The sequence below is a fragment of the Pipistrellus kuhlii genome, unplaced genomic scaffold (genome assembly GCF_014108245.1).
Source record: "Pipistrellus kuhlii isolate mPipKuh1 unplaced genomic scaffold, mPipKuh1.p scaffold_m20_p_32, whole genome shotgun sequence".
In the NCBI taxonomy this organism is placed as follows: Eukaryota; Metazoa; Chordata; class Mammalia; order Chiroptera; family Vespertilionidae; genus Pipistrellus; species Pipistrellus kuhlii.
Window position 1 is genome coordinate 1,368,076 of NW_023425532.1, and position 13,647 is coordinate 1,381,722.

At 43.8% G+C, this 13,647-nt stretch overlaps 1 protein-coding gene across 1 annotated transcript; it reads right to left on the reverse strand.

The window, feature by feature from the left end:
* Positions 1 to 9,849, reverse strand: GLOD5 (glyoxalase domain containing 5). Its single transcript, XM_036460649.2, has 4 exons — positions 9,691 to 9,849; positions 5,971 to 6,108; positions 1,329 to 1,484; positions 1 to 346 (listed from the first exon to the last, which is right to left on the reverse strand). Exons 1-4 carry the CDS (start codon positions 9,751 to 9,753, stop codon positions 221 to 223), a joined length of 483 nt encoding a protein of 160 aa, XP_036316542.1. The 5' UTR covers positions 9,754 to 9,849; the 3' UTR covers positions 1 to 220.
* Between the last annotated feature and the right edge of the window lie 3,798 nt (positions 9,850 to 13,647).

Here is a 13,647-nt window from a genome sequence, read left to right on the forward strand (position 1 = left end):
AAAGAGCTTATATTAATTGAGAGGTTATTAATTTATTGGGGCAGCTTGGCAGGAGAACATGGAGTCATGTAGGTTTGGTCCCAAACCCATCTCGGGTCCCCCCAGCAGGATGTGTGAAGCGCCTGTCATCAGTTCTTGGAGGCCTCTGGGTCCGGTGAGGGTCTTGGGGAAGAAAATGGGCAGCACTTCAGGGAACAAAGTGGCGGAGGGCGAGCTTCAGTCATGGGGAAATATAGTTGGACACCTCAATCAGGTTTCCGTCAGGGTCTCGGAAGTAGATGGACATAATGGGCCCTTTTGCCCCCGTTCTGGGGACTGGACCCTCCTCAATAGGGACATCACAAGCCTGAAGTAGGAAGAAAAGACAAAAAGTCATTCATTCCATTCCATGTGTGAGACCAAAACTTAATTAATTCTTTATAGTGGCCTAGAAGACCCCTGTATCTTTCTGACTCATCTACCATTCTCCTCTCCCTCCCTCTGCTCCAGCCACATTCCAGCTCTCTGGCCTTCAGCAGATAAATGCTTTGTACCTGTTTCCTCGTCCGTGAAATGGGGATGATGATAAATAATGTCTAGTATTATTTAGTAAGTGGTACAGTCAGAATTTAAATCCAGGCAGTCTAGGCCAAAGTTCATACTCTTTCCCCTACGCTTTCTCTACTTTACTTTCAAACAAAACTATTTCACTGATATTTTCCAAAAAAGGAGTCCAGTATATTTGCACAGAATACATTTAAGACCTTGATCTGTTTTCCCAACAGGAGAACCAATGCCCCCTTTACATGAAATAATTGTAAGTGGTACAGGAACACCAACATTAAATAATAGCAAGTTACAAATAATTCTTTCTTCAGTCCTTTTGATTCTAGCAAGAAGAAAGACTCCGCTGGATACTAACAAGTCCTTAGCAACTCCTCAGCCACTTGCGAAATCTCCATTTGGAATGTCAGGGTATGGAAATAGATAGAATGGAATGACATTGTGATGCTTTCATAACTATTTGTTTTTACAGTTCCTTTTGTGCCAAGATATAATGAGTTTTTCATTGATTTGGTTGAACATTTTCTTTTTACATAAATGTATTTATAGAAAGATAATTTAGGTATAATTTTTTTACAAGGGTAATGTTTTCTTTTAAAATGCATTTGTTTATGTGGAAAAAAAGATGTCAGTAAAAATAATGAGTGAACAATTGTGTGCAGGCATTATCTGGATCCAAGGAAACATGTTCTGCCTGAAGTTTGAGGAAGGACCTCGCTGGGTCATGCTTCTGTTCTCAGCGCATGTGCAGCAGCTTTCTCGAAAAGAATGGAAGTCCGACTCACCTTGAGGTGCTGGACCATTTCACTCAAAGGTACCTCTGTGATCAGACATATGTCCAGAGAGCCAGGAACTGGGTGAGCAGCTTTGGGTTCAAATTCTTTTCCCACTTCGTGAAGGTTAAATTTCTGGTCTCCAAAGCACAGTGCTTTCCTGTCTCCCTTTCGGGGGAGAGAAAACAACCTAGAGTTACACCACCAAGGTGAGTGAGTGAGACAAAGCCCTGTTACCTACCCCAACACGTTTAAAAAATAAAGAACAGGGCCCAGCTGGCATGGCTCAGTGGTTGAGCATCTATCTATGAATTAGGGGGTCACAGTTCGATTCCTAGTGTTAACTGATGATTTTCTCTCATTATTAATGTTTCTCTCTCTCTCTCTCTCTCTCTCTCTCTCTCTCTCTCTCTCTCTCTCTCTCTCTTTTCTTCTCTGAAATCAATAAATATATTTTTTAAATGTAGAAAAGGGCTATTTAATGAAAACAACAATAACCCTGTGCCCCACCCCAGTCTCATTCCCTACAGTGAAAACAGAAGCAGGACCCAGGGAGGTCTTACTCAAACTTCAGGCATGAGGTTTCCTCAAATCCAGGCTTTTAACGTGTGTATGTGGGTGTTTATTTCTTCTGGAAATTATTTCCTTATCTCCAAATGTGTTTATACTATCCATCACAGAAACAGCGGTTTGTCAACTTAATATAAATTTTCCCTTTTTTCTTATAAACACAACCCAAATTAGATCAGCAGAGGTTGTATGTGGGGCTTCTGGGCACCTCCCAGCCTCAGAGAGCTGGGACTTTTTGCCCATTCACTTCCTCCTCCTTCCCAGCCAAGGCCCAAGCCCTGCCCAAGCCCTGCCTGTCCAGTGGTTGTTAAATGAGAGAAAAAGAAAATTCTGCCTTCTTTACCCACTGCTAGTTGGGTTTTCTCCTATGTGCCTCTAGACACAGTCCCTAACTGATGTGTCCCTATTTCTTGATTTAACAACTTTAGACATCTCTGTCCTCTCCCTGTGATACGTGAGAATTTAGCTCATCCACATTTCTACCCCTCCCAGTAGAATTCTATAATTTTGTTTCCTTGATAATTTATTTTTTATTTTTTAAATTTAAGTTATTTATTGTTGAAAGTATTATATATGATGCTGAAGCCGGTTTGGCTCAATGGATAGAGCGTCGGCTTGGGGACTGAAGGGTCCCGGGTTCGATTACGGTCAAGGGCATGTATCTTGGTTGTGGGCATATATCCAGTGGGGGGGGTGCGGGAGGCAGCTGATTGGTGACTCTCTCTCATTGATGTTTCTAACTGTCTCTCTCCCTTCCTCTCTGTACAAAATCAATAAAATATATTTTTTTAAAAAGAAAGTATTATATATGTCTCCTTTCCCCCATTGACCTCTCCCCAGCGCTCCTGCTCCCCAGCACATGCCCTTGTCCCCTTACTGTCTGTGTCCATTGGTTATGCGTATCTGCATTCATACAAGTCCTTTGGTTGATCACTTAGCCCCTCTCCCACCCTTCCCTGCCTTCCCTCAGGTTTGACGGTTGGTTCCTTGATAATTTTTAAATAACCCATTTGTACCTGTGTGTTTTGATAGATGAACTACAGCTAGTATCCCATTGAGCCTAATATTCTTTTCTTCATGTCTCCTCCCTCTCCTGTGCCTTTCAACCTCTGTCATTCTTTTTTCTTTTGTTTTTGTTAATCCTCACCTGAGGATATTTTTTCCATTGATTTTTATAGAAAGTAGAAGGGAGGAAGGGAAGAGGAGAAAAAGAAACATCAATGTGAGAGAGACATCAATTGGTGGCTTTCTACATGTGCCACAACTGGGGCAAGGGATTGAACCTGCAACCCAGGTACATGCCCTGGACCAGGAATCAAACCTGTGACCCTTCGGTGCATGGACTGACACTGTAATCACTGAGCAATACCAACCAGGGCAACCTCTCCCATTTCTTATATCATTTTAATGTGTTTTTATTTTTTATTTTATTTTATATCACCACTAGAGGCTCCGGTGCATGACATTTGTGCACTTGCGGCAGGAGGATCCCTCGGCCTGGCCTGCACCTTTTTGATGTCCAGAAGCCCTTGGGGAATGTCCAACTGACAGTTTAGGTCTGCCGCGGGGTCTAAGCTAGCAGTCGGACATCCTTAGCGCTGCTGTGGAGGTGGGAGAGGCTCCTGCCACTGCTGCTGCGCTCACCAGCCCTCAGCCTGGCTTCTGTGTGGAAGTATACTGACCACCAGGGGGCAGCTCCTGCATTGAGCATCTGCCCCCTGGTGGTCAGTGAGTATCATAGTGACGAGTCTTTCCGCTATTCGTTCGATTTCCATATTACCCTTTTATTATATAGGATGATTGATACCATATCTACTCTATCAGAAAATGACTTTATTTCACTTTTACATTTGAATGATAGTCTGGTTGAGTATAGAATTCAAGGTTGCAAGTTATTTTCCAATAGCCTCTTAAATAGGTGGCTTTGTTTTCTTCCTGAATCTGGTATTGCTAATAAGAAGTCTGATATTAATCTGTTTTTCATTCTTTTGTAGATGATACATCCACCCTACACTCTTGCAGCTTTTAGGACTTGGTTTGATCCTAGATGTATCCTAGAAATTGTATTCCTCTGTGTCCATGTATAGAAAGTTGAGGCATCATATGCTTCATTATTACTATTGGCCCACACAAGGCCCCTCTGTAGTTTTCTTTATGCACTTAATTTTTTTTATCTCCATTCTCTTAGTCAACCATTATAATGTGTTTGATGTTTGGTTTTAATTATTGTTAAAGCTGTATTATTGTTCTATGTGCATATAAGTGGTACCATGCTGTAGACCTGATCCTGTTTTAGAACTGTCCATCTTGATAGTCTGTTTTGCATAATTCTATTTTGATGCATAGTATTGTATTTCATGTTAAGTTTGAATGTTTTATTCTTTTTGCCATTATATGGGCTCTTTCAATTTAAGAGATAATATTTTTTGCTTTCTCTGCATTTACCACTTTTGCAATTATTTAGAATGCTCAAGTATTCAACCTCTGGAATCCTCCTGTTTTCCTGGGAGCTCTCTTTCTTGGGAACTTTCTCCTGTTTCAGATTGGACTGATTATTTTCTAGGTATCTTTATGGGTGATGGGGCTGACCAGCAGACCCTGAGCAATGGATTAATGATTACTCTGACACGTTTCTGTGAAAGAGAGGACTAAGGGACTGCCTGGCTAAAGGAACCAGACAGTCCTAGTCCCCTGCCTCCTTAGGCTTTTATTGGAGCAATAGCTTGAACTAAAATTAACCTCTAGATCAGTGGTTCTCAACCTTTCTAATGCTGTGACCATTTAATACAGTTCTTCATGTTGTGGTGACCCCCAACAATAAAATTATTTTTGTTGCTACTTCATAACTGTAATTTTTCTACTGTTATGAATCATAATGTAAATATCTGTGTTTTCCCATTGTCTTAGGCGACCCTGCTAGCCCACAGGTTGAGAACCACTGCCATAGAGCCTAAGACCATTAAAGGCTTGCAGCATTAGAAAGGTTGAGAACCACTGCTCTAGATACTATCAGCAGGGCAAGCATCCTTGAGAATACACATGCGTCTGTAGTGTTCTTTAGGCAAGGATGTTTTGAAGTCTAAACATTCCAGTAAAATACCCGGGGGCTCAGAGTTGTTTGGAAAAGTCAAAGCAGGATCTGTGCCTAGAGGCCTCTGACCTTTCAGAGAATCCTCCTAGCAGACTTTCCAACCAAGTCCCGTGCTTTCTTCACATCTGGAATTTTCTCTTTGGAATGCACTGTATCCTGGCTTTGATATCTTTCTTACTCCTGGCTTAATCACTCATTTTGATGTAGCATAATTTCAATTTTCAAAGTAAGTGGGCAAAATTTCCAAGTTCTTTTATGTCTAAGAATGATTTATTCTACCCTCATCTTGATTAATAGTTTAGTTAAACATAGAATTCTAGGTTGAAAATTTTCTCTAAAAATCTTGTATTGTCTTCTAGTCTCTGATGCGAATTTTAGGAAATCTGACATCTGCATATTTCTTTTTCCTTTGCAGTTGAACTGCTTTTCTTTTTAACCTCTCTGAAATTTCCTAGGATTTTCATTTTCACTTTGATGTTCTATAATTTCATAAGCACATCTAAGTATCAATGTACTGGATATTCAGTTAACCCTTTCCATGCAAGGACTGGAAATTCTCTTGAATTATTTCTATGGTAATTTTCTCCCCTCCATCTCTTCATTCTCCATGGAAGTTCCTCTATTCAGAATTTGGAATCTCCTTCACTTATCCTTTAAATTTTCCTCACAGATTTGTTGTGAGTTTTTTAAAGTTAATTTTTAAAGTATTATCATCAACTCTTACTCCACCTAAAATTTGGCATTTGTGTAAATAATTACCTTGAGTCCTAACTGATTTGGTTCAGCGGATAGAACGCTGGTCTGTGGACTAAAGGATCCCGGGTTTGAATTCAGGCAGGGGCACATGCCCAGGTTGCAGGCTCAATCCCCAGTAGGGGACATGCAGGAGGCAGCCAATCGATGATTCTATCATTGATATTTTTCTCTCTCTCTCTTTCCCTCTCCCTTCTTCTCTGAAATCAATAAAAATATATTTTAAAAAATAATAATTACCTTGAATGTTATGATCTCCATGCCCAGAATTTTGGAATAAAACGTGGTGGTGTCTTTGATACTCTTTACTGTCATCACGATGTGGTCAAGTCTATGGATAAGACATGGGGAAGGGGTCTGATTGCTGTGCCTCCATGACTAAAAAAAATCAGAAGAGATCATATTGATGCTGGTCACACCCAGTTCCTATTTCTTTGTCCACTCACCTCCACTCACCTCCCCAATGATTATACTTCCTCCTCACCCCTATTTCAAGGGGAAAGTCCTGAGAGGAAACTTTAGTAGTCTTATTGCCCATGTGTGGCTTCACAAGAGCCCATGTATCTGCCATGACTACTCTCCACTGCTTTATTCTCTTTTTTCTTCCAGAGGGAGAGAGGTAAAGATGAGGGGAGTGGAGACCAAGATCAAACCCTCTCTTGCTTTCCCCAAACTGGAATTCATCTCTTTTTCAAGAAATGACAAGACCCAGAGGCGGCCCAATGTTATGAGCACAAGCACTCCATTGGTCAGTTTCACACACACACACACACACGCACACACACACACACACACACACACACACACACCCTGCCATCTTTCCATACTCCACAGCTATGATCATCAAGGACAAAATAAGGGAACATTTCAGATAAAATAAATGTTTCTGGCAGAGGTGTATTTATAAATCTACCTTGACACCCAGTAGGAGGGCATACCTCCTTCCCCCAACTTCCTGTCCTCTGCACATCTCCCACCAGATCTTTTTCTTGATTTGCATTCTTCAGTAATTTGTATATTTACCTTACATCTGCTACAGGATTGGAAGGTGCCTGCGGTCTGGCGCCATAGGTAGCAGAGCATAGTGGTTAAAAGAATAGACTCTAGAGCCAGACATTTAATTAATCTCTCTATGCCTTAGTTTCCCCTTCTGTAAAATGGGCATGGTTTTATACATATCTTAAAAGACTGTTGTAAACATTTTAAAGAAGAGTTGTATATTTAAGGGCTTAGAACAATTCCTGCAGGCAGCAAGTGCCAATAGAGTTAATGTCCTCCAATCTCCATAAGCCTCATATATTGTTCTTGAACCCCAAGCCACACTGCCCTTTAGCCTGTTCCTCATAAGGGCCGTCCTTGTACCTTTGGTTTCAGGACATTTTGCCCATGATAATATCTGTCTTCTTGATCTACATAATAAAAGCCTAATATGCAAATACCAGGTAGACCTAATGGTGGAACAACTGGTCGCTATGATGCACACTGACCACCAGGGGGCATGTGCTCAGTGGAGGAACTGCCCCCTGGTGGTCACTGCACTCTCACAGGGGGAGCGCCTCTCAGCCAGAAGCTGGGCTCATGGCTGTGAGCACAGTGGTGGTGGCAGGAGACTCTCTGGGGCAGCACTAAGGACCCCTTGTCAGACATCCCCTGAGGGTTCCCTGACTGCAAGAGGGTGCAGGCGGGGCTGAGGGACCCCCTCCCCCCAGTGCACGAATGTCATGCACTGAGCCCCTAGTTAGAATATAAGCTTCATAAGGATAGGGATTTTCCTCTGTTTTGTTCCTCACTGTGTCTCAAACAACTAGCAGATGTTCAATAGTATTCAGTTAGTGGATAACTACAACAATTAGGCCCAGTGCCTAGTACAAAGTCTGACTTCCCTTTCCTTCCTTTCCCTTTTCTCCTTCCCATTTCATTCCATTCCACATGTGTTATTTTATTCTGTTCCATTCCACAATGTTCAATTCCATTCAAATTCTGACATTTTTAAACAAGTGATTTCACTGAGCCCAGCTTTAAAAAATACTGTGTGTTCTATTTTCATGAGTGGAGGAGCCATCAAGAAAGTTGCCAAGTTCTGCTGTTTTCAAGGATACAGAATGTCAAGGATACACAGCGACACAGAAGCAAGTAAAATGACTAACATGTTGTCAATCCTACCTGATGATATTTTTCCCATTGATATTTAGAGTGGAAAGGAGGGAGGGAAGGAGAGGGAAAGAGAGAGAAAAATTGATGTGAGAGAGACACGTTGATTGGTTGTCTCCTTAGTGTGCCTCGACCAAGGCTGGGGATTGAACCTGAACCCACATATGTGTCCTTGACCAGGAGTTGAACCTGCGAGCCTTCGGTGCATGTGCTGATACTCCAACCACTGAGCAACACAAGCCAGAGCTCTTATTTACCTTTTAGCATCTGTAGTATCTGTAATAATACTCTCTTTTCATTCCTGATATTGGTAATTCATATTTTTTCCTCTTAATTGCTTGAGAGAAAACAGAAATTACTAACATTTTGTTAACTATTCAAAGATCCAACTTTTCTGATCTATACATTTATTTATTTATTTATTTATTTATTTATTCATTCATTTTCTTATAACCATTTTAGGTACATTTTTCTTTCTTTTTTTCTTTCTTTCTTTCTTTCTTTTTTTTTTTATCTATACATTTAAAGCTTTCCTTAAGCACTGCTTAGCCGCATCCCCAATTTTTTTTGGGGGAAAAATTTACTGACTTTTTTTTTTTTTTTTTTTTTTTTTTAAGAAAGAGAAGGGAGAGGGAGAGAAAGAAACACCAATGTGAGAGAGAAACATTGATAGGTTGCCTCCCATACTCACCCGAGCATGCACACTCTGACCATGGGTATGTACCCCGACTGGGAATTGAACCCGTTGCTTTTCAGTGCACAGGATGACGGTCAGTCTCCTGAGCCACACTGGCCAGGGCACATTCCCAGTTTTGATAGTCTTTGGAAATCTACTCAACCTATTCCTCTTATTTTTCTTTCTTTCTTTTTTACTGCCTCTGTTTTAAACAAACTTTTATTGATTGATTTTAGAGAGAGAGGAAGGAGGGGAGAGAGAGATCGATTTGTTGTTCCACTTACTTATGCATTCATTGGTTGATTCTTGTATGTGCCCAGACTGGAAATCAAACCCACAACCTTGCATATCTGGACGACTCTCTAACCAGCTGAGCACCTGCCAGGGACCCTCCCGTTTTTTAATGCCCTGCCAGGGTAGAGTCAGTCCCCAGATCTTGGTTTGCAAATGGGAAACTCTATCTTCATAAATTCAAGGATGAGCTGGCTGACCCCCTTAAGGAACAGGAGGAAGGCCACTGTGGCTTAGAAGCCAAGGGTGAATGAGGCATAAGCAGGAGGGAAAGGCAAGGGCCAGGTCATCAGGAAATAGCAATCAGAAAAGGCTTAATGTGCCTGTTCTAAGCACTCCATAAAATACATTTTTTTATTCCTCACAATAACTCTACATGGATAATAGAGTGCTCAGACCATGATGCCCTCCCCCCTGCCTCCTTCACAGGAAAGGCTTTCTACAAAGTCCTCTTCCAGGTGTCAGAGGCCCCTGGAATTCTTATGGCAGACTTCAAGGTCAGTGGGGTTTCCTGGCCCCTCCCTACACTGGCCCATCCTAATGTCCTCGCTGAACTAGCTCCCCTGAGCCACCCCAAGGGAGCTGCTCTGCAGCTGGCCCCTAGCCCATTCCTGCACACATGTGGATCACTGACCATGTGTCAGAGCAGGACCTTCCGTGTCCCTCTGCTGCCATCTGCTTGCCTTTGAAAGAGGAAGAGAGAGAGAGGAAGAGGGGAAAGTGTGCCCCCACACCAGGATAGACCACATGGAAGGGAAGCAGGTTACCAGGTCTGGCCTGGAAGGTCCCCAACCTTGGTGACAACACCTGTGCCCTAGGACCCCAAGGACCGTCCCATTCACCTGCTTCTCCGAAGTCCTGCCCCACATCCTGGCTGGCAGCCTGGAGGGCAGGCGGCACAGCATGGCAGGCTAAGTGTCCTTGCCCAGGGACCTCCAGACAACCCTCTGGCTCAGCGCCTGGAGATCAAGGGGCAGGAAGGGGAGGGCCACAGGCTGAGGACTGCTAGTGGTGAGAGAGGTAGGCGGTGCAAGTACAAGGACTCTGACATAAAGCTCAGGATCTTGAAAGCAAAAGCTTAAGGTGTGTCCTTGATCAGGCCAACATTACCAAGTACTATGGTCTGGCTGGCTTAAAAAACAATCTATTTTCTTACAATTTTGGAGGCCTGAAGTCCAAGACCAGGTTGTCAGTATGGTCAGTGTCTGGTGTTGGCTCTCTACCTGGTTTGTAGATGGCCACCTTCTTGCCATGTCCTCACATGACGAGAGAAAGAGCAAGTTTTCTGGTCTCTTCTTATCAGGGCACTAATCCCATCATGAGGACCCCACCCTCATCACTTCATCTAATCACCTCCCAAAGGCCCCACAGTCTAATACCGTGTTTCCCCGAAAATAAGACCTACTTACAGGTTTCCTTCTGAGTGAAAAATAAGGTATCCCCCCAAAATAAGGCCTCCCGAGGCTAAACATGAGAGATTTGGTCCACTGATTCTGAAAGAAATGGAGTCACAAGAAATTCACCAGGAGCCAAAACCGGTTTGGCTCAATGGATAGAGCGTCTGCTTGGGGACTGACGGGTCCCGGGTTCGATTTTGGTCAAGGGCATGTACCTTGGTTGCGGGCATATCCCCAGTAGGGGGTGTGCAAGAGGCAGCTGATTGATGACTCTCTCTCATCGATGTTTCTAACTCTCTCTCTCCCTTCCTATCTGTACAAAATCAATAAAATATATATTTTTAAAAAAAGAAAAAAGAAAAAGAAATTCACCAGGAAACTCAGGAATTGGGTTGTTATGATGATGTTCCTCAAGATGATGACATGATTGTCATTGAATAAATGAGTAAATTCTTGATACTGTAGAATTCACAGTTTGTCTGGTTTGTGTTGACAACTACCGTACTACCGTACTGTATACAGGTAATAAATTTCCTTTCATTTAACAATAAGTGTGTACCGTATTCTTCTTTATGGAAAAATAAGACATCCCCTGAAAATAAGACCTAGTGCATCTTTGGGAGCAAAAATTAATATAAGACACTGTCTTATTTTTGGGGAAACGGTACCATCACACTGGGGGTTAAGGCTTCAACATAGGGATTTGAGGGGTTGCAAACATTCAGTTTGTGAAGAACAGGTGTACATGTGTAAGGATTGCTTTGTAATACAGAAAAGCCACCTATCTTGAAGTAGAGGGGGGCATTATTCTAGGGCGTGAGGCCTCTGATCTCTTTAATGGTATGTTTGCATAGTGTGAGATCTTTTATCTGTTTAAGTCTGTGTCCAGGGCATGAAGCTAGGAGCTGAGTTAGGGTGTGACCACTATGACTTATGGGTCTGTTTACTGGCTCCCCAAACTAGTAAATGTTTTGTGCCTCAGGGTGCAATGTTCCTGAATTCTTAGGGTGTGAGCTCTGGCGTCTTCTTCATCCCCAACCATCCCTCACTCTACCCTCACCCTCCAGCGCTAAAAGGCAGGGAACATTCATCAACCCTATTACATTGGCCTTACCCTGAGCTAGCCTCCTTCTCTCTTGTGGGTCACCTGCCCAGCCTGGGGCATGTGAGTTTGACATACCCTAGTTACCTACCCCGTACACACTCTGGGCTCTGGATATTGTTTTGAGTATATGCTTTTCGTTTATACTTATACAGCCCCACCGGCATGGCTCAGTGATTGAGTGTCAACCTATGAACCAGGAGTTCATGGTTCAACTCCTAGTCCGGGTACATAACCAGGTTGCGGGCTCAATCCCCAGTGTGGGGCGTGCAGGAGGCAGCCGACCAATGATTCTCATCATTAATGTTTCTATCTCTCTATCCCTCTCCCTTCCTTTCTGAAATAAGTAAATATATATATTTAATATTTTTAAAAAGCTATAGAAATAAAATGTGAACCTAGTTTTGTTTAAAAGGGTCCAACATTACATCAATATATGGACTACACAAGTCATTCCCAGCTTCACCCTGCAAAAATGACCACTGGGATTAGTTTCTAGTGTTTCCACACACACAGTCACCATAACCAGCTCCCAGTAGCTTTTGCTTGTCAACAGCATGTCCTATGGCAGGCACCACCACCCTCACAGGTAAACACAGGTCCCAGTTCTGATCACATGTGGCTGGTGCTCTGTGGTATAACACGAACTCCCACCATCATCTTACTCTTCAGCAGCCATTGGCCACAAATAGCCGATTACAAGGTTGTCCCAGCCGCCTGTGCCTACCAGCCTTGCGCACACAGCTCTGGGCGTGTGTGTGTGTGTGTGTGTGTGTGTGTGTGTGTGTTAGAAACGGAATTTCTGCATCAAAGGGTTCACTCATTCAACAAACACTGTGTACCGAGTCTTGTTCTAGGTGCTGGGGAGACATCAGAGAACAAGATGGACAAATGTTCCTGCCCACGTGAAGCTGACATTCTGGTTGGGGAGGAGAAGGGGTTCACTTTTTATTTAGGCGTTTCACAAGGTCCTGGAAGGGTTACTCCCATTGGTGGTACACTTACTGCTGCTGTGGCTTTCCTTCTCTGCCAGACCTACAGTGACTGTGGCTGGGACAGTCTGTTTGGGGATGTGGGACACTCATCGATGCTTCTAACTCTCCCTCTCCCTTTTTCTCTGTTAAAAAAATCAATAAAAATATTTTTTAAAAGTCTGAAGTCTTTGGCAAGATTTTTAATGTACATCTCTGGTGGTGAGGTCTCTGGGCTGTTTTGGGCTCTGCGTCAATGGTGTGCAGAGTGTGAGCTGTTTGGAGTCTGTGTCCGGGTGTGGGAGGTCCCTGAGGTGTATTGGGGTTCCAAGGTGTGAGAGTCTGAGATGTCTGTAGGAGTCTGTGCCAGAGGATGAGATCTGTAAGATAACAGGCTACCTACATCTCACTGTGTGAGCTCAGGAGCTTTCGGCCAGCCTGTGGCCGGAGTGTGAGGTCCCTGGGCTGTTTTGTGGTCTCTGGTCACCGTGTCCAAGCTCTCTGTGCAGTGTGTCCAATGATGTGGCACCCCTGAGCCACCTGGGGTATGTTCCTGTGGTAGCGCCTCATTCTGTCAGCCAGTACTCCATGGCATAACATGAATCACCTATTTTCATTGACATGTTTCCTCCTCCCATGCTGTGCACACAGACCTGTTCATGTGTGTTTCCTCAGGACACATATTTTACAAGTGGAATTGTCCGTTCAAAGGAGTCATTTGTGCAACAAAGCCCCTTTTCAGCAACTGTTGTGTGCAGGGCTGTTCTGGGGGCTGAGGAGACATGGGGGGACTGGGAATCCACGCCCTCCCAGGTGGCATTGACATTCTAGTGGGGAGAGGTGCCATTTTTTTTATTCTGATGCTGCCACACCAATTCCCACTTCTATCAGCGAGCGGTATTGGGGGGGAGGGGGGGGGGTGAATGCCTATGCGTGGCCCACGGCTCTGCAGCAAGGGGTGGGACCCCTTCACCAGGCTCTCAGTGACCATCAGGATAAAGGATGGGAGGGTCCACTGGGAGACATGCTAGAAGGGAGACAGGGATGAGACGTGGGTGGGGAAGACATGAGAGAGCCTATTCCGTTGTGTTGGGGTGAACCAAAGATTGAACCATTCCTGGGCATTGACATGGGGGGTGGGAATGAAGCGTTAATGACACAGGGCAGCCCCAGGACACACCCTATCGCTGTGGATGTGGTACAGTCTGCTTCCGGAGGTACCACGGGGGTAGGGGGTCGTGCATTTTGGAAGAAACCACTTTATATGTGGGGACATGAAAGGTCTCTGGAGCCCACGCGTGGATCAGGCCCCACCACAGACAAAGAGAA